The following is a 27,407-nucleotide window of genomic DNA, read 5'->3' as shown; positions in this document are numbered from 1 at the left end:
TGTCCCTGGCCCCTTTCAGGGGAGCAGAGTATGGACCTGAATTATTTAGTTACTTTTCTTAGATCAAGTCCAGAGAGAAGGTGAGAGCACAAGGCATCTCCTCCACCTTGGGAAGATTCCCCCAGGGCTCACCCTCTAATCCCAGATCCCCTTCTGAGCCCTTCGAGCCTGAGGTGAGGGAGCCACCCCTTTTGCCGATCTTCTCTACTTCAGTCTCAAGGAGCCTCAGGACCCCAACACTGAAGGAACAGGGTCTGACCCCATCCTTCAGTGTGGAGCTGGGGAGACTGAGGCAAGAGGTGAAGGGGGCACCCTGCATGGGACTCTCTCCCCTCAGGCTTTGGTCTCCCTAACCACAGCTGCCTCTGCAGGAAAAGAAAGACATGCCCCGGAAATTAACACCCCTTCTGCTGTTTCTGGCCTGGATGGCCTACCAGTGCAGTGCCCAGCCCAGGACAGACCTGCTCAACGTCTGCATGGATGCCAAGCACCACAAGGTAAAGCCAGGCTCTGAGGACAAGCTCCATGACCAGGTGAGGATGGACTGTGGCTCTGGGCAGGGAGGGGGCTTGTTCAGACAAGGAAGAGGAAGTCAGGGTGGCGAGGGAGGGGTCGCGGGGTCAGCCCCTTCACCACACACACACATCCTGAATTATCACTGTGGGAGAAGGTGAAGGTAGGATGCGGGGGAGTGGCTGGCGTGATTCTAGGGGTGGCCTGCTCAGGATAGGACACCGTGTCGGCAATAAGGCGGAATGATCGTTTACTGAGCACCTACCAGGTGTCATGTGTTTTCCGTGTGTGATTTCATATTCCCAGGGGTCCTGTGATGTGGGTAGATGATGTTCTCCTCCACATGACACAAATTAGGAAACTGAGGCCCAGAGAAGCACACAGACACACAAAGGAATGGGACAGGACTTGCCCTTGTGGTGGGGTAGGGGTAGGACTGAGGTGGGCAACTCCAGGGGTTTAAAGGGTGAGAGACTTCAGCGTATATTACAGCACAGTGTATCCCCTTTCCTCCTTTGCCTAGAATGCCACCTTCCAGTGAGGCTGTTCACAACCAGCCAGAAAATTTCAACAGTCATCCCATACTCCATATTTCCATTCCCTGCTGTAATTTCCTCCATATAACTGATCGGATCTTGATATATATTTTTTCTCTTTTAGTTCTTACTGTCTCCCCTCACCAGAACACATATTTCTGTTTTGTTCTCTTCTATATTCCCAGCATCTAGAACAGCAACTGGCATAAAACAAGTACTCAGTAATTATTTTTTAGTGAAAAAGTAAAATACTTTGTATAAAGTATCAAGCGCTGTATAAATGAAAACTATTGTCTCCCCAAGACAGGGTTTCTCCCAGGCTCTCACCACCCCTGCCTCCCCATCACACTGTTGTAATTGAGTCTCTCCCAAGACCAGAGTTTCTGGAGGCCAAGGACAGAGAGGTCCTAACAGCGAGCGTTCCTAGGACAACCTACCTGGGGCAGGAGGGCAAGAGCCAAATGGGAAGAGGCTGGAGGTGGCAGAGCTTGTGGTCGGGGAGGCAGTTAGTCTCATGTCTTCCCCCCCTGCCCCCCCGCAGTGCATCCCCTGGAAGAAGAATGCCTGCTGCTCTGCCAAAGTCAGCCAGGAGCTGCACAGGGACACCTCCTCCCTATATAACTTTAACTGGGAGCACTGTGGCAAGATGAAGCCCGCCTGCAAGCGCCACTTCATTCAGGACAACTGCCTCTACGAGTGCTCACCTAACCTGGGGCCCTGGATCCAGGAGGTATTGGTGTCTCCCTCACCCCACCCCAGCAGGCTGTCGCCCAACTCAGTCAAGGCTGTTCCTACCAACATCTCAGGCTGACTGGAGCCCTCCCTCCCCCGGCTCCCCCCAGGTGAACCAGAGCTGGCGCAAAGAACGGTTCCTGAACGTGCCCCTGTGCAAAGAGGACTGTCAGAGCTGGTGGGAAGACTGCCGCACCTCCTACACCTGCAAGGCCGACTGGCACAAAGGCTGGAACTGGACCTCAGGTGAGGGCCTGAGGGTGGGGAGATGGAGGTGGAGAATGGAGAAAGGGGGTTTGAGGATTTGGGGTTGGGCAAGTATTTCTAAGGGGGGCCAGAAATGAGTTTTGGGCCCAGGGGCTGAATGTCTGTGCCTACCCTCTCTCCCCCTGCAGGATCTAACAAGTGCCCAACTGGGACCACCTGTGGCACATTTGAGTTCTACTTCCCCACGCCAGCAGCCCTGTGTGAGGGCCTCTGGAGTAACTCCTACAAGCTCAGCAACTACAGCCGGGGCAGTGGCCGCTGCATCCAGATGTGGTTCGACCCCGCCCAGGGCAACCCCAACGAGGAGGTGGCGAGGTTCTATGCCTTGGCCATGAGTGCTGGGGCCATGCCCCAGGGGATTAGACCTCTCCTGCTCTGCCTGGCCCTGATTTTGCCACTCTGGCTCCATGAATGAGTCCAGCCATCCCCAGACAGTCCTCAGGTTTGATGACCAGGCTGGGCTCAGCTCAGCTCCCACAAATGAGGAAGCCATAAGCATGCCTCCATCCATTACCCATCCCTCTGTCATCTAGTTCCTGCTCCATGGTGGGGCCTGTGGTTTCTCTGACAGCCAGTTCTAAAAAACAGACCAACACATCCGTGTCTGATGAATTATTTTGGTTGTGAGTTTGTGGGTGGTAGAGGGCAGATTCCATAGTTTTTGGATTCCTTCAGATTAGAGAAATGAGACATGGGTTTGAAACCCAGCTCTGCTACTATGTGAAAGTGAAGCAGTTGCTTGACTGCTCTAAACCATACCTCCTCAATAAAATGAAGATAATAATCCTTCCTTCTCTCATGGTTGTTAAATGTTGCCTAAAAACCATGTGTGCCTTATGCCTGCACATTAATAGTCCTCAGGGATCCTGTTGCCCTTGTAGCCCCAAATGAGAGCGCCAAGTCCAGAACTTCATTATTTATACTGGGCCCCAAATACCCTTCCTTTCCCCCAGGCCTTGTCTGCCTGGCTCTGTGCTCAGCTCTGCTGCTCTGGGAAAGCTGGGGATGGGAGCCAGGGAAGGCTTTGGATTCCCAGGGCAGGGGGTGCAGCGGGTCTGGTGTGAAAATAAATTCACCCATGTGGATTGAAGGGGCAGAGTTGGGGCTTGGGAGCCTCAGAGGAGGAAGACAGCAGATTGGGGAGAGCATCTGTGAGGTTCCTGGGGAGGAAATACTCCGGAGCCTTGCACTGGTTCAGCCCTGCTGTGTCCTGGAAGCGTGGCTGGAAAAGCGGCGGAAACCCTTAGGGGCTTCCCAAGGGCAGGAACTTCTCTGGCACCTTTGTCCCCTCCAGGGTTGGTAGATATGCCTCTCCTAGAGGATTGCTCTGTCGTTGCACAGCCCCCAGGAACTGGGCCTGAGTTTATATCTCAGGGTCTCCCCCTTCCCCTTTCCCCCTGGGGAAGCCTTTGTCTCCACATCCCAACCGCAGTTATCGTCAGAGAGGCGCAGGTACCTGTGTGAGAACGCCAGGCAGGAGGTGTCATCAAGCTAGGACGAGAACCCAGAAGTGAAGACTCGTAGTCCAGGTCTCTCCCGCCGCCTCATACCAAGAGGTGACTGATAGGGGAAGCTGGCCACAGATTGGAGGACGAGTTATTGGGTTGCTGGAGGGGTCCTGAGACGCTGTTTACCGTGTGGGTGAGTCTCAGTCACTACATTTACCTAGTCTGGAAGGCCCCACGGACCCCGCTCCACGTCCCAGGCTTTGCTCCAGCTGGGTGAAGTCAATGCACATTTGAAACAGAGAAAGGAGCTCGTCGGAACTGACACAGGTTCAATTTAGCAAAGTGAAAGTTCTCTCGCAGGTTAAAGGGGATCCTCCGACAGCGGCCTAAGAGTTGGCAGCAATGGGAGCCAGGCTGGAGGCCTGCGCCTTTAAGGATCCAGGGGGCGGAGGGGCGGGGCAGGAAGCGGACTCCCAGGAGACGCCGCCACCGGCTAGGTCTTTTTGTGGGGAGGGGCGGGCCAGACCCTCCTAAGGACCCCGCCCCCTTTCCGGGAGGCCCAGGGGGCCCTACCGCCCCTTGTGGGAGGGGAAGGGGCCGGGGGTTGTCGGAGCGAGCCTGGTCTAGGGCGCTCCTGGCTCCGCGTCCAGCCCACAGAGGCTCGAGTTTGTTGACTTGGAGGGAGTAGCTGGGATGGGGGCGGGTGCTAATAATACTCGTTCGTTCCATTGCCTCGCTTTACAGTTTACACAGCTGTCACCTTCGTTACTCCTTAATTAATAATAAAAATAGCCGCTGTTCGGGAGCGCCCACTGAATGCCAGGCCCCGTGCGGAGAGCTTTACAAGAACAGTCCTATTGAGTCTGCCCTCATAAAGTTATCCCCATTTTACAGAGCCGGAAGGCGAGGCTCTGAGAGGCGCCGTGACTCGCCCGAGGTCAATCGGCTGGTTAGCGGCTCCGGAATCAAGGCACTGGGCCGGGCGAGGCGGGGCGCGGGTTCTACCCCCGGCTCGGCGGAGAGCCGCGGGGGCGGGGCGGCGGGCGGGGCGGAAGGCGAGGTGGGGGGGTGCGGCGGCAGAGGATGGCCATCTTAAGTGGCCGCTGGGAGTCCAGGGCTGCTTCCCCGGGGAAGGGGGCATCGGAGCAGCCCAGGAGGTGGGGGTCTGAGTACGGCGGCCGGGGCTCTGTGGAGAGGTCGGGAGCCCGGGGGTTTGAGGGAACTTTCTTCTAGATGGGCAAGGAAAGGCCTGATCTCGGGCTGCTGAACCCCTCAAGGCCGGGGCCTGCGGGTATGGGGGATGGTGCCAGGGAACTTGGCCGAGAGGGGGGAAGGGCTCTGCCTGGGCTGAGAGGGGCTGCCAGGGACGGTGCATGGGGATTCGAGGACACTGGACCTCCTCTAGGGGTTTGTGGGGGATCCCCCACGCGGGACTGGGACCCAGTGGAGTTTGGGGGTTCAGGTCTAAGTAGGGGCTGGATTTCACGGGAGTTGGGGGTGATGGGGAGAGAGACGGCAGGAGGTTGGTTCATCATGGGATCCTTCGGGGATTTTGGTAACTCGATTCTACGAGTCTGTAGGGGGGCCGAATGGAAAGGATTTGGGGGTGGAATCAGACGTTTATGGGAGTTGGGGGTCATATAATTGTGAGTATTGAAAGGAGGGGGAGGGGATCGGGAATCCCAAAGTGTCGGGGCGCAGGATGGGTTGACTTGGGCTTGGAGGCGGGCGTTAGGAGCTGGATCTTCTCCGGGTGGTGATGGCTGGGCAGGATCATTGTGGGGTTTGGGAGGCCGGCCTCCCCTGGGGTTTGGGGGGTCCCGGCTCCTGCGGGAATGCAGAGGGCAGCTTCCCCGCGGGGAAGAGGGTGAGGGCAGGGGCGGGACGGGCCTTGGGCCGAGCGGTGGGGGTGGGGGCCGGCCGCCCGGCACTGCGCTCCGCTCCTGCCCCTCCCCCGCCGCCTCTGAACAAACTTTTCTTTCTCTTCAAGTTGAGGCCGGCGCTGCTGGCGGCGGCGGCTGCGCGGCAAACCGGGCGGCAAGCGCGGCGGAGCACGGAGCCCCGATCCCCGGCTCGGTCCCGCCAGCGGATCATCAGGCTCGGTCCCCAGCCCCGGTACCCGGGCCCGGTCCCAGCGTCAGCGCCGAGCGTCCCAGGGCGGATGGCGCGGGGCGGTGGGCGCGGGCGGCGCTGAACCCTGCCCTGGCCATGGCCTCGGCGTGCGGGGCGCCGGGCCCAGGGGGCGCCGGGCCTGGGGCCGCTCTGGGCAGCCCGGCCCCCGCCTGGTACCACCGCGACCTGAGCCGCGCCGCCGCCGAGGAGCTGCTGGCCCGGGCAGGCCGCGATGGCAGCTTCCTGGTCCGAGACAGCGAGAGCGTGGCGGGAGCCTTCGCGCTCTGCGTCCTGTGAGTGGGGCTGAGGCTCCCGGCGGGCGGGGGCACGGCCCGGGCTTCGTTGAGTGCTGTGGGGAGGGCCCGGGACAGTGGGACGCCTGCGCCCGCCACAGTGGGGGCCTTGGCTCTCTGCTGGGCCTGAGGAAGGATGCCGGGAGCACTTACTTCCTGCTGTGTGTCTGGGGGCACTTGCTGCGGCACTGAGGGCAGAGTATGCGGGGTCCTGCGGCCCAGGGTCGCTATAATTGGGGAAAGTGTAGGGAGTCTCTGGCAGACCCCCTCAGGCATCCTCCAGGCAGGGGTGAGGATGTGCATCCCACGGTTGTGTGCACTTCTGTTTATGTAGGGATTGGGTGTCTAGTGCGAGTTGGGGCCAGAGGAATTAATGGGGTGTGTGGGGATGCCCAGCAGCTTCCTTAGGGGGCTTTCTGTTTCCCGGGACTGAGGCTGGGGCCTGCCTGGGTATGTATGACTGCGGCTGGGGACAGGGTGGTGTTGAGAAGGGGAGTGAGGCAGTATGGCTCCCTGTCATTATTTCATGAATCAGTGAGTGAGTGTGTGTCCTGGCTCTGGGATCCTGCTGCCCTAGCCCTGAGCTGTGGGTGCTGAGCGTGGGGCTAGACTTGGCAGCTCTCTGAGTGGGCCTGGTTTTGTGCTTGTACCCATCTGCCGTGCATGGCAGTGGTGTTGGGTGAGTTTGCACTCTCAGTTTTGCAGTCTTCTTCCTGAGCTGCCCCCCTGAGCCCCAGAATCTGACATTGGGTGGGCTCCTGTAGGCCTCTGGAGTGGAGGTGGTGAGTGGGAAGTGGTGGGGCTGCTTTGTTTAGACCTAGTTATGTTCCTCCTCAGGCCCGTGAGCCCTCCCAAGTCCCTATCCCTGTGTCTCTTTCCCTTCCGTTCTCCTCACATCTTTAGGTGTACACTGGCCTAGGCCAGTGGTTCTCAATTGGGGTTGATTTTACCCCTCAGGGGACGTTTGGCAATGTCTGGAGACATTTTTGGTTGTCACAACTGGGATCGTACTACTGGCTCCTAGTGGGTAGAAGCCAGGGTTGCTGCTAAACATCCGACAATGCACAGTACTGTCCCTCACCACAAAGAATTATGTAGTCCAAAATGTCAGTGGTGCTGAGGGTTGAACAACCCTGGCCTAGGCAGTGGACCTGAAGAGGAAGGGGTCCCTCAAGTTTCAGCTTATGTCCCATATCTGAGGCCCAATAGGGGACTGAAGAGGGACAGCCTAGGCAGATGAATAACCTAGAGTCCTGCATGCCAACCCTCTCTGAGGCGTACCCCCTAATTAGGGAGGGGAGGGAGGCAGGTGCTAGATCAGCTGTTGAGTGGGAGGGGGACAGCTGGGCCTGTGTCTGGATGGGAACATTATTGTCCCAGGAGGGAAAAGTCCTGGCTCCATTGCCAGGGGAGGGGATGGGTGGGGTGAGGGGCTGTCTGTGTGTGAGGACTTCAGCTTTACCGGCTGACTCTGGTTACTCCCTGCATCTCAGGAACCTGGGAGTGGGTGATCAGAAACATACTTGCTTACCTGTATATGCCACCCACACATACAGGGGAAACATTCAGGACACAGCCCTGCCCCAGCAGGCGCAGTCAATCCAACCAGCAGGCCCGGATACAGGTCCTGGCCTCCGTCCTGACTTTAAATGCCAGCTCTGCCTTTTACTTACCTTTTACTTGCTCTGTGACGTTAGGCAAATCACTTTTCTTCCTTGCGCCTGTTTCTTCTTCTGGAGAAGAGGGATAATAATATCTGCCTTAAAACGTGAGGATTAAATGAGATCACGTCTGTAGGACGTTGAGTACCTGACTTGTCACAGAGACAGGACTCAGTTAATGGGATGCTATTACTCTTACAAACACAGACCCACAGTCCAAAAACCAACACACCCAGTCACACACAGATAGCCACACAGTTTGTGCCCAGTGGTCAGGAGAGCCCCTGGACGGGGCTTACCTGAGGGGAGAGGATGGCCCTGTGGCTAGGGTGTAGAGTCTCCTCAAATAGGCATTTGGTCCTCTCTAGTAATACCCACCTCCAACACACACGGCCTAGGTGACCCCCTTTGCAAGCCTGCCCTGAGGTGCGGCTGCAGAGGGATCCTCCACCCGCACTGAGTGCAGCCTGTACCATCCAGGCCAGGCTCAGCTGTCACCTGCTCAGCTGTTGCTACCATCTGTCAGCACCCCTCTTGCCCCTCCTTAGCTTGGGGCTCCTAGAGGCCCACCTCTCCCATAGAGGGCCCCCATGGGTCATCCCAATTTCCTGGTGTCTGGGGAAGGGGGGAGAAAGCCCTAGAATGATATCCTCACACCCCCCCAGCAAAACTACTCCAGACACACCTGACTCCAGCAGAGCCAGACACCAGTGTAAACACAGGCAGCAGGCACACGTGTGATAGCACGTCACCCATGCACGCAGACGGGTTACCCAGGCCTCTGAGGACTCTTACTCTGGCGGGGGGCCCAGACTGGTACCAAAGCCCAGAGGGTCTGTTTAGACAGCTGTGGAGGCCACAAAAGAGCTGCCTGATGCTTCCGGGGCCCTACAGTGGGTGTGGAGTGTATGTAGGCCTGGGGTGGGGGTGGGTGGGTCTGGGCATTCCTGTTCTGCTTGGCACTAGCAGGATAGAGGGGACTGGCCCCATTGTTAACCCTGTGCAGCCTGGGCAAACAGCTTTAAGGAAACCTAGACGAGGGCCCTGGGGGCTGAGCCCGCTGGTAGGAGGAAACAGGGTCTTGGGACTTAGAACCCAGCCTGGGGGTGACAGATTCTGATCCCCTGCTCTGCTGTCAGGTATCAGAAGCATGTGCACACATATCGAATTCTCCCTGATGGAGAAGATTTCCTGGCCGTGCAGGTAGGAGCTTAGACCCTGACCCCTGACCTTGATTCCAGCCTAAGGTTTGGGACCAGCTGATTGACGCTTCTCCCACTCTTGCTGGCCTGCAGACCTCGCAGGGTGTGCCTGTGCGCCGCTTCCAGACCCTGGGGGAGCTCATCGGCCTGTACGCCCAGCCCAACCAGGGCCTGGTGTGTGCCCTGCTTCTGCCTGTGGAGCGGGAGCGAGAGCCAGACCTGCCGGATGACCGCGATGCCTCAGGTGCTGCCCGGGGTGCGATGTACGAATGCCTTCCCTGCGCCCATCCCCGGCCATTACCTGCGACTTCCCAACCCATCTTCTCAGCCTGACTCCCCTGAAGCCCGCTGCCACTCTCCATGGTGCCTGGGCCCTTTACCCCTTTCCATGCAAGTCTCTGACAGCCATCGTGTCCCCCGTACTTCACTGAGGGCAGGGGGCTCACACCGCTGCCCACTGGCCCCTGTCCACAGATGGGGAGGATGAGAAGCCCCCACTGCCCCCGCGCTCTGGCTCTACCAGCATTTCTGCCCCCCTCGGGCCCAGCAGCCCCCTGCCAGCCCCTGAGACCCCCACGACTCCGGCTGCTGAGAGGTGAGACCCCAACCCCCTCCTGAGCAGGAAGTCCCTTTCTTCTCTGAGAACTGTGTCCTCACTGAAGGTGGGAAGACCTTTAAGCCCCCAGCCCTCCCCAGGGACCCCCGCCCTGTCTCAGCCCCAGAGGCAGACACCCTGGCCTGTCGTACTATGACTGCCACCTGTACCGTCTCCTCTAGGAATGGGGTGGGGTTGCTGGGACAGGGTCAGCGGGGCCTCCACTGACTTCTTAACCCCTCCTGAAGTGCTCCCAACGGGCTGAGCACTGTCTCGCACGAGTACCTGAAGGGTAGCTACGGGCTGGATCTGGAGGCTGTGCGGGGTGGAGCCAGCAACCTGCCGCACCTCACCCGCACCCTTGCCACCTCATGCCGGAGGCTGCACAGGTACCTGGGACATCCAGCTCCACGCGCTGCACCCTTACCTCTCACCTGTCCTCTCCTGCTGCCTTGCTACACAAATGCCCTGACCTTTGACCTCTGGCCCTGAACGAGGAACCAGCTATTGCCTCCTGACTTTTCCTCGCCTGAACCCTTGTATCCTCTCGGTGGCAGCTGAAGCTACACACTCAGCCCCTCTTCCCTATACTTGGGTCGGGGTGGGGAGTTCTGACCTGATGTTTCCCATAGTGAGGTGGACAAGGTCCTGTCGGGCCTGGAGATCCTGTCCAAGGTGTTTGACCAGCAGAGCTCACCCATGGTGACCCGCCTTTTGCAGCAGCAGGTGGGATTGTGGAGAGACCTCTGGGGAGTGGGTTCATGTTCTGGCGCTGAGTGGGGTGCCTCCTGCTTGGTGGCCTCACGGACGAGCCTCATTCTTTCTCCCCGCAGAACCCACCACAGACTGGGGAGCAGGAGCTAGAGAGCCTGGTGCTAAAGCTGTCAGTGCTAAAGGACTTCCTGTCAGGCATCCAGAAGAAGGTGCCCCGACCCCTGACCTCTGATCCCTGACCCACTCACCGGTCCCTGGCCACTTGCATTGCTCTAACTGATCTGAACCCTGAATCTGTAGTTTAGCACTGAGCCCCACATCAGCCGTGTCCTTCCCCGCCCCAGCCCTCAGCAAGGCTCCTAACCTTGCCCTGTCCTTGCCCCCTCCAGGCCCTGAAGGCCCTACAGGACATGAGTTCCACAGCACCCCCGACCCCGCTGCAGCCATCCACACGTAAGGCCAAGACCATCCCCGTGCAGGCCTTTGAGGTACATGGTGGGGGGCGGGGGGGAACCTCACAGGGCAAAGAGTGGGTGGAGGTGAAGGGGGTGCTGCCTGCCCCCAGGTCTTTTCAGCAGCCCCTCCACCTCCTGGCCTGTAGGTGAAGCTGGATGTGACCCTGGGTGACCTGACCAAGATTGGGAAGTCACAGAAGTTCACGCTGAGTGTGGACGTGGAGGGTGGGCGGCTGGTGCTACTGCGGAGACAGCGGGACTCACAGGAGGACTGGACGACCTTCACGCATGACCGCAGTGAGCCAGGGCCCACCCTGGGATGGGGGGTGGGGTGGGCCCCTGGGCCTCAGGGCACAGGCTGGTGTGACCCATCCTCCATCCCCTAGTCCGCCAGCTCATTAAGTCCCAGCGGGTCCAGAACAAGTTGGGCGTCGTGTTTGAGAAAGAGAAGGACCGGACACAGCGCAAGGACTTCATCTTTGTCAGCGCCCGGGTGAGCAGCGGGTGGGCCAGGCCACTGGGGGCTGCAGGAGTCCCTGCTGGATGGGAAGAGAGGGAACACATGATGTAGGCATGCCATCCCTCGTGGTGGGGGCAGTTCTGACGGAGCAGAGAGTGTGTAGACTGAGAGTGGGCAGCCTGAGGGTGGATTCAAATATTCATTCAGTGAACGTTTACTGAGCACCTGTTGTATGCTTGAGGAGTGGGTGTATGGTGGTGAGCCAGAGAGGTATGTCCGTCTCCTCCTGGACCTGCCACCTAGCAGGGTGTCCCGTGGAAGGGGGTTTCCTGGCCACCCACCTGCCCCTGACTGGCTGCTGTCCCCCCAGAAGCGGGAGGCCTTCTGCCAGCTGCTGCAGCTCATGAAGAATAAGCACTCCAAGCAGGACGAGCCCGACATGATCTCCGTCTTCATAGGCACCTGGAACATGGGTCAGGCCCGTGCAGGGGCTGGGGTGGGAGAGAGGAAGGGCCCCATGCAGGGGCCTGACCACCTGCATCCACTCCCCCTCCAGGAAGTGTGCCGCCTCCAAAAAATGTGACATCTTGGTTCACATCGAAGGGTCTGGGGAAGACCCTGGATGAGGTCACGGTGACCATACCCCATGACATCTATGTTTTTGGGACCCAGGAGAACTCGGTGGGCGACCGCGAGTGGCTGGACCTGCTCCGCGGGAGCCTCAAGGAGCTCACAGATCTGGATTACCGCCCGGTGAGGGTCATCCTCTTGTCCAGCCCGCCTCCTCACACACTGCCCCCAACTATCCTGCTTGACCTCACGCACGACCCTGGAGAGCTCTCCCTCTGGTCCCTGGGCATATCCTTTAGGAAGTTTAACTGGAGTCCTTTATGCTATGGGAAGGGCTCTTTCTCTCTGGTCCCTCAGGAAAAAGGGGTGGCAGCCCTTCCTATTTTGTGACTTCCAGAACAGTCTGTAGTATGGGCTGGGCGGGGTGGGGGAGATGTGGACAGTGGCCCAGCTCGGGGCAGGGGTGACCCCGCACCCCTTCCCCAGATTGCCATGCAGTCACTGTGGAACATCAAGGTGGCTGTGCTGGTCAAGCCAGAGCATGAGAACCGCATCAGCCACGTCAGTACATCCAGCGTGAAGACTGGCATTGCCAATACCCTGGGTGAGTAGGGAGGGTGGGGTCCCTCTGTCCACGCTTCTTGCTTCCTCTCCAGCCCAGGGTCCAGGGTCTCCCCTTTTTGGGTAGTCTCAGCTTTCCCATCTATAGAACTCTTTGAACTTTGCAAAGCATGTTCGTATTCTAAATCTCTTCCAGCCCCACCAGGAAGGCAGGGCCAGGATAATTACCTCCATTTCTTAGATGATAAAACTCAGGCCCAGAGTGGTCAAGTGAGCTGTCCAAGGTCACACAGCTAGTACGTGGTAGAGCCCGCCACCTGGCATAGTGCCCAGGTCTCCCTGTTTGCCGTCCAGTGGTCCCTCAGGATAGATTCTGCTCAGAATCTGCAGGTTCTTGCAGCTTCACCATTGGGGTCCCCTGTGATCTCCAGGGGCTCTCTGTTCACACATGCCGACAGACCCAGGCCATCCAGATGGGGCTGCATGTGCCCCGTGTGGACCCCCGGGAAGGCGTGGGTGTGTGTGCAGGGGCCTGCCTGCCTCATGGTATGTGGGGAAGTCGGGAGGATCTTCCCACTGCTGCTTAGACAGGCAGAGGGGAGTCGGGAGCCCACCGGGGGTGACTCGGGCCTTCTTCTGTTGCCCTGACAGGAAACAAGGGGGCCGTGGGTGTCTCCTTCATGTTCAATGGCACCTCGTTTGGCTTTGTGAATTGCCACCTCACCTCGGGAAATGAGAAGACTGCCCGGTGAGGGGGCACCTTCTCAACTGTCTCTTTAGCCTCATCCTCTCTTTGCCAAAGACCTATTCCCTCTCCCATATCCTAGTCTACAGTACATCCTACATCCCTGTCCCCCAAGGCCCCCTTCTTCCTTACCTCAACTCAGGACCCCTCTGTCTCTCCCTGACTTTGACCTTGTCCCCAGTTCCTTTCTCTGTCCCCAGGGACCCTGATCCCTGGCCCATCCCTGACCCCAGCCAGAGATGTCTTACCTTCATGCCTGTCCCTGACACCTGACCCTGGAGGCCTCCCCCCACCCCCCACTGTAGACGGAACCAGAACTACCTGGACATCCTGCGGCTGCTCTCGCTGGGTGACCGGCAGCTCAGTGCCTTTGACATCTCTCTGCGTTTCACTCACCTCTTCTGGTTCGGGGACCTCAACTACCGCCTTGACATGGATATACAGGTGTGAGCAGGGCCCGGCAGGTGGCTGGTAGGGAGGCTGGGCTGGGGCCAGGTGGTCTCTCACCTCTGGCTTTGGCTCGAGGGGGCAAGTCTCCAGCCTTTGTGTCCCCACCCCAGGAGATCCTGAACTACATCAGCAGGAAGGAGTTTGAGCCCCTGCTCAGGGTGGACCAGCTCAACCTGGAGCGGGAAAAGCACAAGGTTTTCCTTCGATTCAGTGAGTGTGGGCCCGGCAGGGGGTCCCTGAGGGCCAGGATCCTTGTGGTATCCCTGGGTCTTCCGGGTCCTGACTCCTCCATCCCCCCCCGCCTTCCCTAGGTGAGGAGGAGATCTCCTTCCCACCCACCTACCGCTATGAGCGGGGTTCCCGGGACACATATGCCTGGCACAAGCAGAAGCCAACTGGGGTGAGTGAAGAGAAGGAGCTGGGCCTGGGGAGACCCCCCAGGGCTGCAGTGAATCAAGAGTGTGTGTGGGGTCAAGGGCCCAGGCCTCTGCACTTACTGCTCCAGCTTCCGTGGCCCCTTTTGGGGCTTCTGGGGTGCTCCTGCATGTTGTGAGGATCCAAGGAAGGAGGTGGGCGCTGGGGCCACTGTGGTGGGGCCCCAGCTGACCTCTGACCATGCTGCCATCCCCTGCCCCAGGTCCGGACCAACGTGCCTTCATGGTGTGACCGGATTCTCTGGAAGTCCTATCCCGAGACCCACATCATCTGCAATTCCTATGGTCAGAGCCTCCCAGACAGGGTGATGGGTGGTCCTGGGTGGTCGCTGACCCAACTCTGCCTCAGCTTTGGGAAGTGCCAGCAGAGAATAAGGAGCTTTCCCCTGAGCCCTCATTCCTACTCCCCTCCCCAGGCTGCACAGATGACATCGTCACCAGCGACCACTCCCCCGTGTTTGGGACATTTGAGGTTGGAGTTACCTCTCAGTTCATCTCCAAGAAAGGTGGCTATTCTGGATGTGCTTGTGGGTGTGGCGTCCATCTGGGTGGCTGCAGGTGCTGGCCTGGGGATGTGCATAGGTTTGAATACATCTAAATGTGTGTGTGTGTGTGTGTGTTTGGGTGTTTACATGTACATGTAGGAATGTTTCTGAATATGTGATGTGTGAGGGTGTCTGTGTTGCCTCGGTCATCACAGGAGGTACATGCCCAAGAGCGTGTGAACATAAACATGTACGTGTGTCTATCTGCCTGAGGCCACTTGAGTACCCGAGTGTGCCTGGTGGTGTGGTGGGTTGTCGGCGGGCATATCCTGCAGGCATTCTGGTCCCTGGTCCTCTCTCAGATAGTCTCTCATCTTGGGTTGTCTGTTTGTCCCAGTCCCAGGTCTGGGCTTTGGGGTCTCGCTACTGGTTGCTTGGGATGGAGGAGGCCCCTCCTGGCCTTCCCTCCTGCTCTGCCAGGGCTGCTGATTCCCTGTCCCAGCACTCAGTCTCTCTATCCCATTCCTTCTGCCACCCTCTCAGCCCTCCTGTCTATATTCCTCCCTTTGCCCCTCAGGGCTCTCAAAGACCTCAGACCAGGCCTACATTGAGTTTGAGAGCATCGAGGCCATTGTGAAGACGGCCAGCCGCACCAAGTTCTTCATTGAGTTCTACTCCACCTGCCTGGAGGGTCAGAGGCGGGGCCCAGGGCTGGGTGTGGGCCACAGGGTATGGGAGGCCCGAGGTGCCCAGAGTGGTCAGCCCTCTAGTTAGAGAGAAGGGAAGCTGAGAGGTGGCGCTCAGTTGGGTGTCCCCCATCCCCACCCAGAGTACAAGAAGAGCTTCGAAAATGATGCCCAGAGCAGTGACAACATCAACTTCCTCAAGGTGCAGTGGTCCTCACGCCAGCTGCCCACGGTGAGGCTTGTGGGTGAGGACACAGAGAGGGAGGTGCAGCAGAGCGCCACCTGGAGCCTGCCTGGGAGGGCGGGCAGAGCCGGCAGCACAGGCTTGTGTGTGGGGTGGGCGTGAGTGAGGATGAGGGCACGTGCTCTGTTTGGGGGAGTGGGGGGAGCCAAGTTGCAGCTGGTTCATTCATTCATTCAATGAATAGCTCTTGAGCCTTTGCTAAACATCAGGTCCTGTGTTGGTCATTGCTGATGCAGAAAATTAATTAATTACAGGGCTGTTAAGTGCTCTGAGAGGCCCATGCAGGACTGTGTCTTCTACCTTATGGATTAGGATCTTTCCTAAGAGTGGACGGGAGTGAGCATGGACGAGCTTGAGGGTGGGGTGAGTGGCGGTGTGGCAGGAGGGGGTGGGTGGGCCTTTGTTCCTCACTGGGCCTCTCTGCCCCAGCTCAAGCCCATTCTGGCTGACATCGAGTACCTGCAGGACCAGCACCTCCTGCTCACAGTCAAGTCCATGGACGGCTACGAATCCTATGGTGAGGGTCGAGGGGGGCCAAGGGGCACAGAAAGCCGGGCAGGGCCCTAGAAAGGCTTGGCAGTCTGCTGGTCTGCTCCATCTGCCCTTCAGGGGAGTGCGTGGTGGCGCTCAAGTCCATGATTGGCAGCACGGCCCAGCAGTTCCTGACCTTCCTGTCCCACCGTGGCGAAGAGACAGGCAACATCCGTGGCTCCATGAAGGTGCGGGTGCCCACAGAGCGCCTGGGCACCCGTGAGCGACTCTATGGTGGGGGCCCCATTGGGAGGGGTGTGGAGCATAAGACAGGGTGGTGTGGGCGGGTCTAGGAGGGGAGGACCAGGGCTGCAGGGAGGGCATGTTGGAATCCCTGGAACATTTGGCAGTTCTGCAGCCAGGTCTGGGGGTGGGCCTGCCCTAAGGAGTAGCTGGGAAGGGGCTAGCAGCCCACTGGGGTGTCTGTGGGATGCAGGACCCCAAGTCTCCTCTGAGTCTCCTTTCCCTTCCTCCCCCAGAGTGGATCAGCATTGATAAGGATGAGGCAGGAGCAAAGAGCAAAGCCCCCTCTGTGTCCCGAGGCAGCCAGGAGCCCAGGTGAGCTGGGGCTGTGTGGTGTGCTATGTGAGGGGTGCCCGGGGGCTCTTGGTCAGCCCCTACTTCACCTCTCCTCCCCTGTGCACCCCTGGCAGGTCAGGGAGCCGCAAGCCAGCCTCTGGAGAGGCCTCCTGTCCACTCTCCAAGTTATTTGAAGAACCAGAGAAACCACCACCAACTGGGAGGCCCCCAGCCCCACCTCGAGCTGCTCCCCGGGAGGAGCCCTTGACCCCCAGGTGAGAGATGGAAACTGTCACCCCCTGACTTTATCCATCGCTGTGCGTGGCTCTCAGGGCCAGCTTGGGGATCACCTGCTGCTTGGCTGCTCTGCTGCCGCATGGCCGGAGGTGCCAGGGCCCTACGCTCGTGGCCACTGGCCAGCCAGGCCTCCTGAAGGTGTGGCTCTCTGGTCAAAGGGAGCACAGTCAGCCTTTCCTCTCAATCCTGCCTTAAAAAATAGAATTAGAAATTGTTTCTGCAACAGCTCCCTCTGTGTAAACACTTAACTTGAGCCTTCTGTTTGGGGATAGGCCTTCATCTCAGCACGGATTTCCCTAGGGGTGTTCTATGGACCACTGTCCTACAAGATGCCCCCGCTGGTAACTGGTTTGTTGTCAAATGAGTTTGGGAAATGGTTGTTGCTAGATTCTTTTCTTAGGTATTCCCAGTGCACAATAGTATCAGCAAAAGCTCTGAGCATGTGGACAGGAAGGAAATCCTTTTTCAACTCTGTTGAATATAGTTTCCCAAACTTAATGGGCCAGGAAACTTTTCCATGCAATAACTATTAATATCCTGGGGCACTACAGTTGACCCTTGAACATGGCAGGGGTTAGGGGTGTATAACTTAGAGTCATCCCTCTGTATCCCCAGTTCTTCCATATCTGCAGTTCCACATCCACGGGTTCAACCATTGTGGCTTGTAGATCATGTAGTGCTGCAGTACTGAAAAAAATCTGCGTGTGAGTGGACCCGTGCAGTTCAAGCCCGTGTTGTTCAATGGTCAACTGTAGTATTCTGTGGATCATACTTTGGGAAAGTGAGGCTTTTTAATTATATCCAATTGTTACTTGAACGTAAATAAAAACTGCTGGTGTGTTTTCAGTCATCTTCAGCTGTTATCAGTCACCTTGGTTTTATCTCTAGGCTTGAGTAAAACTAACCTGAATCCCTGAGTAAGATTCCCCAGTAGATCGGCCTCAGATGCCTCCAGAGGCTTTCTGAATCTGGCTGGTCATTCTCATTGAAGGCTTTTATTGTCTTTCCTTCTGGCCTCTGTTTTCACCCATTTACGCTCAGCTTTCACCGTTACAAAATCAAAAAAGATTGCAGAATCTTAGCGAGTAAGGCAAGGAAGTTTAGGGGTTATCCATTCAACTCCCCTGTCTCCCCAGTTTTAGAGATGAGGACCCCAAGGGACAGAGAGGGAAAGTGATGTGCTCAAGGTCACGTGCAACTCTAGGACCAGGGGCTTACGTCTCCTGACTCGCAGTCCAGTTCTCCTTCCACTGCACCCACCCACCGCCTTCCCTTTGGGTTGCTGGGTCCTGATTTAGTTATTCTACTCCCAAACCCAGGTTGAAGCCAGAGGGCGCTCCAGAGCTGGAAGGGGTGGTGGCGCCCTCACCTAAGAACAGCTTCAATAACCCTGCTTACTACGTCCTTGAAGGGGTCCCACACCAGCTGCTGCCCCCGGAGCCACCCTCGCCTGCCAGGGCCCCTGTCCCACCTGCCACCAAGAACAAAGTGGCCATCACAGTGCCTGCTCCGCAGCTTGGGCGCCACCGGCCTCCCCGTGTGGGAGAGGGAAGCTCATCAGATGAAGAGTCTGGGGGTACACTGCCCCCTCCAGACTTTCCACCCCCACCTCTGCCGGATTCGGCCATCTTCCTGCCCCCCAGCCTGGATCCTTTGCCAGGGCCAGTGATCCGGGGCCGCAGTGCGGGTGAGGCCCGTGGCCCACCACCTCCCAAGGCCCATCCAAGACCCCCACTGCCCCCAGGCCCCTCACCCACCAGCACTTTCCTGGGGGAGGCAGCCAGTGGGGATGACCGCTCCTGCTCAGTGCTGCAGATGGCCAAGACACTGAGTGAGGTGGACTACGCTCCTGCTGGGCCTGGCCGCTCCGTGCTCCTGCCAGGACCCCTGGAGCTGCAGCCGCCCCGGGGACTGCCCTCAGACTATGGCCGGCCTCTCAGCTTCCCTCCACCTCGCATCCGAGAGAGCATTCAGGAGGACCTGGCAGAAGAGGTATGTGCACCAGGGGTGGCTGTCGGTGTGTGCTTGCCCATGGGTCGTGGTATACTTTTACTTCATTCAGCACTCAGTGGTGTTGCCTCTGCCCTGAGCTGGGCACTGGGGAGGAGTTGGAGGTCATATGAATCAGCCCCGCTCCTGGCCTCTCTCCCCACCCCAGAGCATGCGGTAGAATGTTGCTGTGTGAGGCACCCTCAGTGCTCTCTCTGACGTGCCCTATTCCCTCAGGCTCCGTGCCCGCAGGTCGGGCGGTCTGGTGGGCTGGGCGAGGCAGGCATGGGAGCCTGGCTGCGGGCCATCGGCTTGGAGCGCTATGAGGAGGGCCTGGTGCACAATGGCTGGGACGACCTGGAGTTTCTCAGGTGGGGGCGGGTCTGGAGGTGGACGGGGGTGGAGGGGTGGGGGTGGGGCTGGCCTCGGGGGCGGAGCTATGGGCTCTCTGGACCACCTCGCCCTTCTCCCAGCGTCTTTTACCCCTACAGCGACATCACCGAAGAAGATCTGGAGGAAGCTGGGGTGCAGGACCCGGCTCACAAGCGCCTCCTTCTGGACACCCTGCAGCTCAGCAAGTGATCGCGGTGGCACTGCGAAGCTAAGAACTGAGCGCCTCAACCTGCCCTTGAAGGCCCAGCCAGAGCTCCGGAGTTGAAAAAGTTACGAGCGGGCGGGGCAGTACTTCTCTGCCTATTTATTGGGGATCTGCGTTCCCTACTGCCCAATCATTTGGAATGCCCTAGTTAGGACATCCTGCCCCTCACCTTTTAGAGTCAGGGCCCAGGAGGTCAGTTGCCGTGGTTACCGAGGATCTTGGTTATTCTGGTGCTGTCCTCCCTTTCTGGACCCCTTCTCCAGCCCCAGGGAGGCCATGGGGTCCATATGGGTACGTCGTGGGCCCCCACTCTCACCGTTGTTCCTGCTGCCCTCCACCTGGCCTGAACCACAGGTGGAGGGGCTCGGCTAGGACCTCTCCCAACCCCCATTCTGGGGGGTGTCCGTCCGGAAATGAAGGAATAGCCCGAAAACTGGGCTAGGGTTTATTTAAGCTTTTCTGTATGGGCTTAGGGAGGGCGGGCACTTTAATGTTATGGGGACCGGTTTAGGTGGGGGGGAATAATTTTGGCCATAAAGCGCCAGTTTGCTTAGATTTGTCTCCTGGTCTGTACCGCCCTGCCCTGGGGCTGTGTGGCAGCTCAGGGTTCCTCGCTGGTCACAAGGGGAACCGGTCTCTTGCAGGTAGCCTGTCCCCATCGTGGGTACTCAGAAGGGTTGCCGGTGTGCTGTCTTCAATAAATTAAGTTTTATTTGGATTGAGCAAAACTCACCTCAATAAATTACAGGTTTTTCAAAGGAAAAGAGCAACAACGACAAAAAAACAGGAACGAGGAAGCCCCTCCATCCCGTTGCCCTGGCAGCTCCTCCACTCATCTAACGGGCCTGCCCTCTGTGCCAGACCGGCTGGGGATGGGAGGGGATGCATGAGGGTGAAATTGGTGGTGGGACCCTTCAGGCCACTCGTTATCCCAATGACGACCAGCCTTTGCACGGGTGGGGTCAGTGTGGGTGGGCCAAGGGCTGGAGCAACAGACTGCTCTCCAAGCTGAGTGACCCAGCCAGCTGCAGGGGCAGGGGAGGAAGCCAGGCTGTCCCCGTTTGAGGAGTCACCTTTGGGCACTGTGTTAGGGGCAGGTGTTGTTTGATTCCGGTTCTGAAGAAAACCAGGCTAGAAGGGGTTCTGGGCTCTCCTGGAGGGCATCCCAGTGAAAAGTACCCCCCTCCACTGAGTAGGGGTGGGTGAGGATGAGAGTGGCCCTGACTTGGTCTCCAAAGCTGGGGAGGGCACACATAGGTGTCAGACACGGTGGGGGGTGGGACAGATGGGGACATCAGGCAGGTGGCCAGGATGAGGAGGGACTCTGTCAGATCCTGGAGGGGCAGGGGCGTCTCAGGCGGCAGGCCCGGAGCCTCTAGAGGCCGGCAGCTAGAAGAGATTGGTCTTCAGGGAGGGGCCGGGCTTCCGGTGGAAGGAAGACAGAACCCCCGAGAAGGGCCCTGGCCCGGGTTCCGCCGGCTGCCAAGCCTTAAGCAGCTCCGCCGCGCCCGCGCCCGGTCCGCCGCCCCCACCGCCCGCCACGCCGGCCCACAACGGGCCCTTGAGCGGCTGTGGCCCCGGCCCGGCTCCAGGTCCGGACCCCAGGGCGGCGGGCAGCGGGCTGGGGCTCAGGCGCGGGCTGGCCAGGCCGGGCGCAGGCGGCGGCGGCGGCAGCGACGCGGTGCTGTCGGGCGTGGGGCTGCACGTGGACTCCTTGGAGTCGTCGTCCTCAGACGAGCAGCGCGCCTCACCCTTTTTGGCGCCCGCCGCGCCCGCCGCACCCTTGGCGCTGGCCGCACGCTCCTGTTTGCGGAACTTGGCCCGGCGGTTCTGGAACCAGACCTGCGGGCACAGGGGCCGGTCAGCCCGGGGCCGGCGGGCGCGGTGAGACCTCCTTCCGGAGGGGGCTGGTCAGGATTATTACCAGCCTTCGGAGTCTTGACCCCCTCCACCACTCTGCTCGTTGCCCTCCTCGTCTCTCGCCTCCCTCCCCTCCTCGTCTCTCGCCTCCCTCCCCTCCTCGTCTCTCGCCTCCCTCCCCTCCTTGTCTCTCGCCTCCCTCCCCTCTTCCACTAGCCCCTTCCTCCAGGTCCTTAGGCTCTTCCCCTTGGGATCTGCTCACCCGCGGATCCCGCTGCCTCCCAGTGTTCTCTGTCTCCCGGAGGGAACTCCGCCTTCGCTCTCCTCATCACCCAAAGCCCTCGCCCCAGCTCTTTCCTACAAGGAGCTCCGGGAGTCCCCCCGGAGCGTCCCACGGCAGTGGAGAGAGGGTTAGGGCACTCGGGAAGCCTTTTGTGCAGGGTCTCCAGTAAAGGCATGCCAGCTGAACATCTGTACTCAGATTTGTAAGATCGACGAAAAGTCCGTCCCGACCCAGCTCCTGCGCCTACCCTGAACCCGGGCTTTCCAGACTCAGAAGTTTCACCGTTGCAGAGCCGAAGAGGGGACCTGGAGGCGCTGACTGGCTTTCCCCCACTGCTCGGCCTTGTTTGGCCCCGAGGCCACCTGGAGCTGACCCTCTATCCACTCGGCCTCCGTCCTGGCTTCCCAAGCATCACTCTGCGTGCCCAGCCCTACCCGGGAGACTGAGGAGAAATCGTGGGGCTGAACAGCTCAGTTCTTCCGAAGGCCTCAGGACCCGCCTGGCCCCACCGCCTCCCGGGGCTGCCGGTCCTCTCCTGCCCAATCACCTCCAGACTGCACCCTGGCCCCTGGTCCTAGTTCGCCGCCCCCGGGCTGTACCCGCCCGCTGCCCGAGTGAGGCCCCTCTGTCCCTCGGACCCCCAGGTGTCAGGCACTAACTTCCCGGCCCCGCTCCGCGCGCACACACTTCCGCGCAAACACGCACCTGCACGCGAGCCTCGGTAAGGTCGATCTTGAGCGCCAGCTCCTCGCGCGTGTAAATGTCGGGGTAGTGAGTCTCGGCGAAGACGCGTTCCAGCTCCTTCAGCTGCGCGCTGGTAAACGTGGTGCGGATGCGCCGCTGCTTGCGCTTCTCGTGCAGGCCCGACGGCTCCGGGAAGAATTTGTAGGGCACTGCGGGTGTGTGCAGGAGGGGGGAAATCAACAAGGGTGGGGATGTGAGGGGCCGATCCCGGCCCGCTGTGTTCTGCCCCTGAGGGATCGCTCACCATCCCCCGCCCCTGACCTGGCCCCTCGGCTTGGTCCTCTCAGTACGGATCGGCTTCCCTATCGCTGGATGGAGCCGGCAGGGGTGAAAGCGGACGGGGCGCGGGGAGGACTGGGGCCCAAGTGCCGCAGAGAGGGAACCAAAATCTGATCCTCGGATCCAGGCTGCTGGCCTGTCGTTGGCCCTCCGCAGTGTTCCCTCTATCTCCCGCCAGTCTACCGGACCCGACCCTCAGTGTGTTTCTCCCTCAGTCGGCCTGACTTCAGGTCCTGCTATATCCACTCTAGCCTTAGCTGTCTGTCAGGTCTCATCAACATCCTGTGTCTCCCCAGTAACCAGTCATGGACCGCGGGTCTACTTTCAGGCCTGCCACGGACTCTCTGACATGTAAAAATTTGGCCGCCTCTACCCTGCATCCCTCTCCTTCCTAGGCCTCATTTCCTCAGCCCAATCTCATATCGAATTCTCTTCCAGGTGTCCCCCTCTCTTTTTCATCTCTCTCCAACCACATCTATCTGCAACTTTCCCCTCCTGGACCATTCTTCTCTTTGTGCCCATTGAGAAGTATTCTTATTTCTCCCCTCCCAGGTTCCTCCATCTTCTCTTTGCCCTTCTTCTTCCTCCCAGACGTCTCTCTCTGTCTCCCAACTCCTCCAAAAACCAGCCCCAACCCTTCCCTTCACTCTTCCCAACCCTGTCTCCCATCTACCCCTTCCCAGTACCCATTGTCCCACGGACAGTATTTCTGACACTATCTCCCCATCCTTGTCTCCAGCCCCCGTTTAGTTCTCCCTGTTCTCCAGGGATCCCCAATATCCTTATCTTTGTCATATCTCCCTAGTTCTCTATCTCCCCTAATCCTGTCTCCAACACCCCATTCCTATCCCCATCTTTCTCATCTCTGTTTTCAATCTTCCTTGGTCCCCATCTCCCATAATTCCTGTCCCCATCACCTGGTTTTTATCTCCATCTCCCCAACCCTGGTTCCCCATTTCTTCCAAGTACCCCAATCTTCCCATCTCTGCTCACATCTCTCTGTATCTGTCCCTATCTTCTCCATCTCAGACCTCCATCTTTCTAGGGCCCATCTCCCCATTTCCTGTTTCCAGCTCCCCAGTCCCCATCTGCATATGACCCAGAGTACCCAATCTCCCCATCCCCGTTCCAGTTTCTGACTCCATCTCTCTGGTTCTCACTTCTCCAAATCCAGGTCTCTCTCACCATCCCTCCCCACCACACAGGTCCCAATCTTCTACTGGGTCCTGGTGGTCTTCCCAGGAAGGAAGAAGATAAGGAGAATGGGTGGGGCAGCTTGAACTCTAACTGGAGCAATGGGGGTGGCTAAGAGGCTCCACGAGGTTGAAGGTTCAGATGGGGTCTTGGATCAGGGGGCTTGGGTATTGCATGGGGCTGCTTCTGGGTTCTGCAGTACTCTAGCTGGGAGAATCTCCAGGAGGCATGGGGAAATGAAAGTTGCTCAATGACCTGAGCATCCTTTTCTTCTGGCCACAGAATGGGTTTCAGTAGCGCAAGAGGGTTTGGGCACAGGTAGGATGGGTTCAAAACCAGGCAGTAGGGGCTTGATGGTGCTGGGGCTCTGGGAAGGCTCCCAGCTGGGCAGCTCATCTGCCGCAGGGGTCCATGCTGGGGTCGGGCATGAAGCGGGGTGGGAATGATAAGGATGGGAGGTCTTATTGGCCTGAGCCGAGAGCATTTTCCAAGGATACAGGGCATGGAGAGGTTTAGTGGTCAGTCTTTGCAGATGGGCAGGGGAAGGCCTGGTGAGGAGCCTGGGGCTACACTGGGGATCTATTTCCTTGACCTAAAGAGCACGGGATAGGGATACGGCAGCGAGAAGAGGAACGGGAAGGAGGAGAGGGTGGGGCTCAACTCTGCCTAGGGAATCCCGTCTTACACGAGGGACTGTGGATCCCGCGGGGAGTTGGAGGGTCTGACTAGGGCAGGGATTGTGGCGGCTGTGGGGGACAGTCGCAACCACTAGCCGAGTAGGGCAGGGGCTAGGAGTGCTGTAGGATTTGGAAGGAGGGTTGTACCGGGGATGGGCTCACCTGCCGAGTAGGGCGCAGGCTGATGGTCGCGTAGAGCGCCAAGCGCGCAGTTGGAGGAGCCGAGCGCGGGGCAGGGAGGCCCGGCCGCGGGGAAGGCGGGCCGCAGGGGACTGTACTGGAAGCCGCCGGGCTGGCTGCAGGCGCCGAAGTCGCCGTAGGCGGACGCCTCCATGGCCGCCACGCACGAGTCGTACGAATTGAGGTAGGAGTAGTCCATCGGCCCGGGGGGCGGGGGCGGGGGCCGGGCCGGGCCGGGTCGGAGTTGGTGTCCCGGGCCGGGTGGGGGTCAAGATGGGGGTTGGAGCGCCAGGGGCCGAGGACCCGAGGCCGGCTCTCAGAGCTCGCGAGTCCGCCCGCCCCGTCGCGGCCGCGCTCCGCCCCGGTGCAACGCAAGTGCAGCCCAACCCGGCCCGCGCGCCTTTTAACGCGTAGGACCCCGAGGAGGGGGCGGGGCGGGGCGAGCTCGTCGGGGCGGGGCCCGGACGGCCAAGGCCCCGCCCCCAGCCGCCCCCGACCCCCACCCCAAAGGGTCGCCGCCGCCCTCTTAGAGCTCGGGATGTGCAGGGCAGGCTGCGCGGGCCCCCATCCCTAGAGTCCCCCATCCCGCCCCAATCCGGACCAGACCTTCAGTCTATGCATCGTGCCCAGCCGTAGGGTCCCGACCCCTCTCCCTGGCCTCTCCACCTGCGGCCCCGCAGAAGGGAGGGGAAACAGGCCCGGCGGCGCTCGTGTGAAGAAGTTAATTCAATTCGTCCTGATAACCGAGTTATTCCGATCCAGTCCCTCGGCCCCGCCCCCAGCGAGGTCCCATCCCGGAAGGGACCACGGAGATGGCTCAGGAGGGGGAATGAAGACAAGGACGAGGAAGAGACGGGGCCTGAGATGGGGACAGAGGATGTGGATGAAGAGAGGAGACAGAGACGGAGACAGGGAGAGAAAGGGACAGAAACAGTGATGGAGAAAGATGGAGAAAGGGACAAGAGAGATACAGGTACACAGATGGAGATAAGGATGAGACATGGACAAGAGAGATAGATTGGAGACGTGGGCGGGGGGGGGCGGTGGGCGGCAAGAGGGAGACAGGGAGAGAGGTGGCGACAAAGGTGAAACATGTACAAGAGGAAGGAAGGGAAGGAGGTGGGACAAGGAAGAGATAGAGACAAAGATAAGAGAGAGACGAGAGGGGGACAGAGAAAGCAAGTGAGGCAGGCATGGAGACAGAAAACACAGGGAAGAGACACGGTTGGAAAGAAGGATTGTGATGGAGATGAAGAGAGAGATGAGACAAAACAGGGCAGTGATAGTGAGACAGACACACACGGAGGGTCAGTCTCAGTGAGACAAGGCCAGGGACAGACACAACAGAGGAACAGAGGCTAAGGGGCGGAGAGAAAGAGCCTTTGGAGAGCCGAGACCCACCAGCTGGAGCGCCCAGCGGGCAGAAGGACTGTAGTGGAGGCGCGGTGTGAAGCTGCAGAGGGGGAGGGTTGCCTCTCTCCTAAGTTGTCCTGAAGGCCACACGACCCTGCCCTGCACCTTCAAGGCCCAGCCTGCCTCTCCCCTCCCCCAGGTCCCACAGTTCAGCCCCTCTCCCCGCTGCTGCTGGGTGTGAGTCTCTGGTCCCCAGCACCCTCGGCACAGAGTGTGTGTGTGTGATGAATGTCAAGACTGGGGAGTAACCAAATGACCCCTTCACTCTTTCTCAGCTTCCACCCCCTCCTGCAGAGGCCTTTTTCTTCTTCAGGAAAACCACCTAGACTCAGTCTGGACTTGGCCACAGACGCGCTCCACGGACTTAGCCATTGGCCTCCATACTGTGGGGCCACAGGATACAGAATCCTTTCCAGGAGAAGAGACTAGAGAACTCTTCCACCCCCGCAGCTCACCTAAGGAGGATTTAGCAGCTTTCCCACCCAACCCCCAGCCTCCTGCACCCAATCTTGGCAAGTCCTGCAGGTGGAGAAGTGGAGACCCAGCAAGAAGGCAGGGGGGCCCCCTTGTCACCAACCAGAGTCCTAGGGGGTTGAGAGACGGCTCCTGGAATCCCTCCCCCCAGCTTACCAGCACAGTGGGGAGCATGCCCACCCTCAGGTGATTCACTTCCCTGGCCACTCATTCTTTGCTTAACACAAGGACACCTATCCCCCTTTCTGTAACCACTCCTTTTCAGGGTGTTTCTTTGAGGTATTTTCTCTAATTATTTTTAGGTCTAAGCTTCTAAAACTGAGAGCAAAACTGATTCAAAATGTTCTCTCCACTGGTGTGGGAGGTGCACCTCTCTACCTTGACCCAGGGACCCAAGTGATCTCACAATTGGGAAATCAGACAGTGCCACTGCTCTCTTCCTTAGACCTCCCATGGCTCTCCATTGCCCTAAGGATCAAATCCATTCTGGCCCACAATGTCCTCCATGCCAGTGCTCCAGTCTGCTTCCTCCTCACCGTGGTTTTCTTTGCAGCCCTCACACATTGATCTTTTAGTTCAGAGCTGTTCTCTCTGGCTGGAATGTTCATTCCAGTCTCCATCCCACCACACTCCCCCCATCCCCCGCTAAAAAGCAAGCCAAAACCTGGTTGACGCTTGTTTGTCCACTGGGTATCAACTTGGAAGTCACTGCTTCCTGGAAGCCTTCCCTGATACCCCTAGACTAGGTTGGGTGTCCCACAGTACCTCCCTCTCTTTTGGTTACTCACCTTGTTGAAGTATTTGCAATAAAGTGCAAGGTCTCAGGGCAGAGCTGTGTCCTCATGTTGATCACTTTCTCTGCAGCCTACCCACGATGTCTATGGCATCACTGCACATCATAGGCCTTCCCATATCTGTTTGTTGAATGAATTAGTGAAGGCTAGGCTGAACTCTTTGTGTTGGGGAATCCTGCCCTTGTTTCTAGGGGAGGAATCCCCATCCCCAGCCTCCCACTCCCCACTCTCTGAAAAGGGATCATACTCCCGTCTTCATTCCCTCGGTCCCCAAGGACAGGAAACTTCCTCCATCTGGGCCAACCTTCTGCCTGGGAGAAAGTCCTTCCTCATCTGAGGAATTTTCAAGGGGCCATATCCCTTCCACAGGGACAAAGCTGAAGCAAAGGAGCAACTGAAGCTTTCATGCAGG

At 58.9% G+C, this 27,407-nt stretch overlaps 3 protein-coding genes and 1 long non-coding RNA gene across 7 annotated transcripts in view; 2 read left to right on the top strand and 2 right to left on the bottom strand.

The window, feature by feature from the left end:
* LOC309965196 overlaps positions 1 to 3,779 on the bottom strand; it is a 62,916-nt gene extending 59,137 nt beyond the window's left edge. For both annotated transcript variants that reach the window (XR_014326376.1, XR_014326377.1), the window contains exon 1: positions 3,505 to 3,779. This is a non-coding gene — a long non-coding RNA (uncharacterized lncRNA). The remainder of the gene's footprint in view (positions 1 to 3,504) is intronic.
* Positions 384 to 2,463, top strand: FOLR2 (folate receptor beta; the record flags this gene model as incomplete). The annotated part of the gene is made up of 4 exons (XM_082844564.1): positions 384 to 533; positions 1,591 to 1,779; positions 1,892 to 2,027; positions 2,177 to 2,463. 4 exons carry the CDS (start codon positions 384 to 386, stop codon positions 2,461 to 2,463), a joined length of 762 nt encoding a protein of 253 aa, XP_082700690.1.
* An 801-nt stretch (positions 3,780 to 4,580) lies between the features above and the next one.
* Positions 4,581 to 19,530, top strand: INPPL1 (inositol polyphosphate phosphatase like 1). The gene is made up of 29 exons (XM_082843748.1): positions 4,581 to 4,653; positions 5,487 to 5,901; positions 8,702 to 8,765; positions 8,858 to 9,008; positions 9,239 to 9,359; positions 9,608 to 9,748; positions 9,992 to 10,085; positions 10,193 to 10,282; positions 10,463 to 10,561; positions 10,675 to 10,825; positions 10,915 to 11,021; positions 11,359 to 11,461; positions 11,545 to 11,741; positions 12,045 to 12,162; positions 12,771 to 12,867; positions 13,170 to 13,308; positions 13,425 to 13,524; positions 13,626 to 13,714; positions 13,952 to 14,033; positions 14,165 to 14,254; positions 14,811 to 14,924; positions 15,063 to 15,151; positions 15,593 to 15,680; positions 15,773 to 15,928; positions 16,174 to 16,252; positions 16,348 to 16,488; positions 17,830 to 18,502; positions 18,737 to 18,870; positions 18,991 to 19,530. The coding sequence occupies exons 2-29, from the start codon at positions 5,705 to 5,707 to the stop codon at positions 19,079 to 19,081; spliced, it is 3,795 nt and encodes a 1,264-aa protein (XP_082699874.1). The 5' UTR covers positions 4,581 to 4,653; positions 5,487 to 5,704; the 3' UTR covers positions 19,082 to 19,530.
* Positions 19,531 to 20,486: 956 nt separating this feature from the next.
* Positions 20,487 to 24,513, bottom strand: PHOX2A (paired like homeobox 2A; the record flags this gene model as incomplete). 3 transcript variants are annotated; one of them, XM_082845114.1, is made up of 3 exons in its annotated part: positions 20,487 to 21,004; positions 21,942 to 22,133; positions 24,297 to 24,513. In XM_082845114.1, 3 exons carry the CDS (start codon positions 24,511 to 24,513, stop codon positions 20,487 to 20,489), a joined length of 927 nt encoding a protein of 308 aa, XP_082701240.1. The 3 variants fall into 3 exon arrangements, with proteins under 3 accessions (XP_082701240.1, XP_082701241.1, XP_082701242.1); XM_082845115.1 differs by having other exon boundaries at positions 20,487 to 20,963; positions 21,946 to 22,133; XM_082845116.1 differs by having other exon boundaries at positions 20,487 to 20,939; positions 21,946 to 22,133.
* Between the last annotated feature and the right edge of the window lie 2,894 nt (positions 24,514 to 27,407).

This window comes from Leucopleurus acutus (genome assembly GCF_964270905.1).
Source record: "Leucopleurus acutus genome assembly, chromosome: 8".
NCBI classification, from domain to species: Eukaryota; Metazoa; Chordata; class Mammalia; order Artiodactyla; family Delphinidae; genus Leucopleurus; species Leucopleurus acutus.
This window is presented reverse-complemented; position numbering and strand designations above follow the sequence as displayed.

What these genes read in the sequence shown, in the direction of transcription:
- INPPL1 (XM_082843748.1), top strand. Translation starts at nt 5,705, where the DNA reads ATGGCCTCGGCGTGCGGGGCGCCGGGCCCAGGGGGCGCCGGGCCTGGG. An exon ending in TCATGCCGGAGGCTGCACAG is followed by an intron (nt 9,749 to 9,991) that starts GTACCTGGGACA and finishes TGTTTCCCATAG; the next exon opens with TGAGGTGGACAAGGTCCTGT. An exon ending in CATCATCTGCAATTCCTATG is followed by an intron (nt 14,034 to 14,164) that starts GTCAGAGCCTCC and finishes TCCCCTCCCCAG; the next exon opens with GCTGCACAGATGACATCGTC.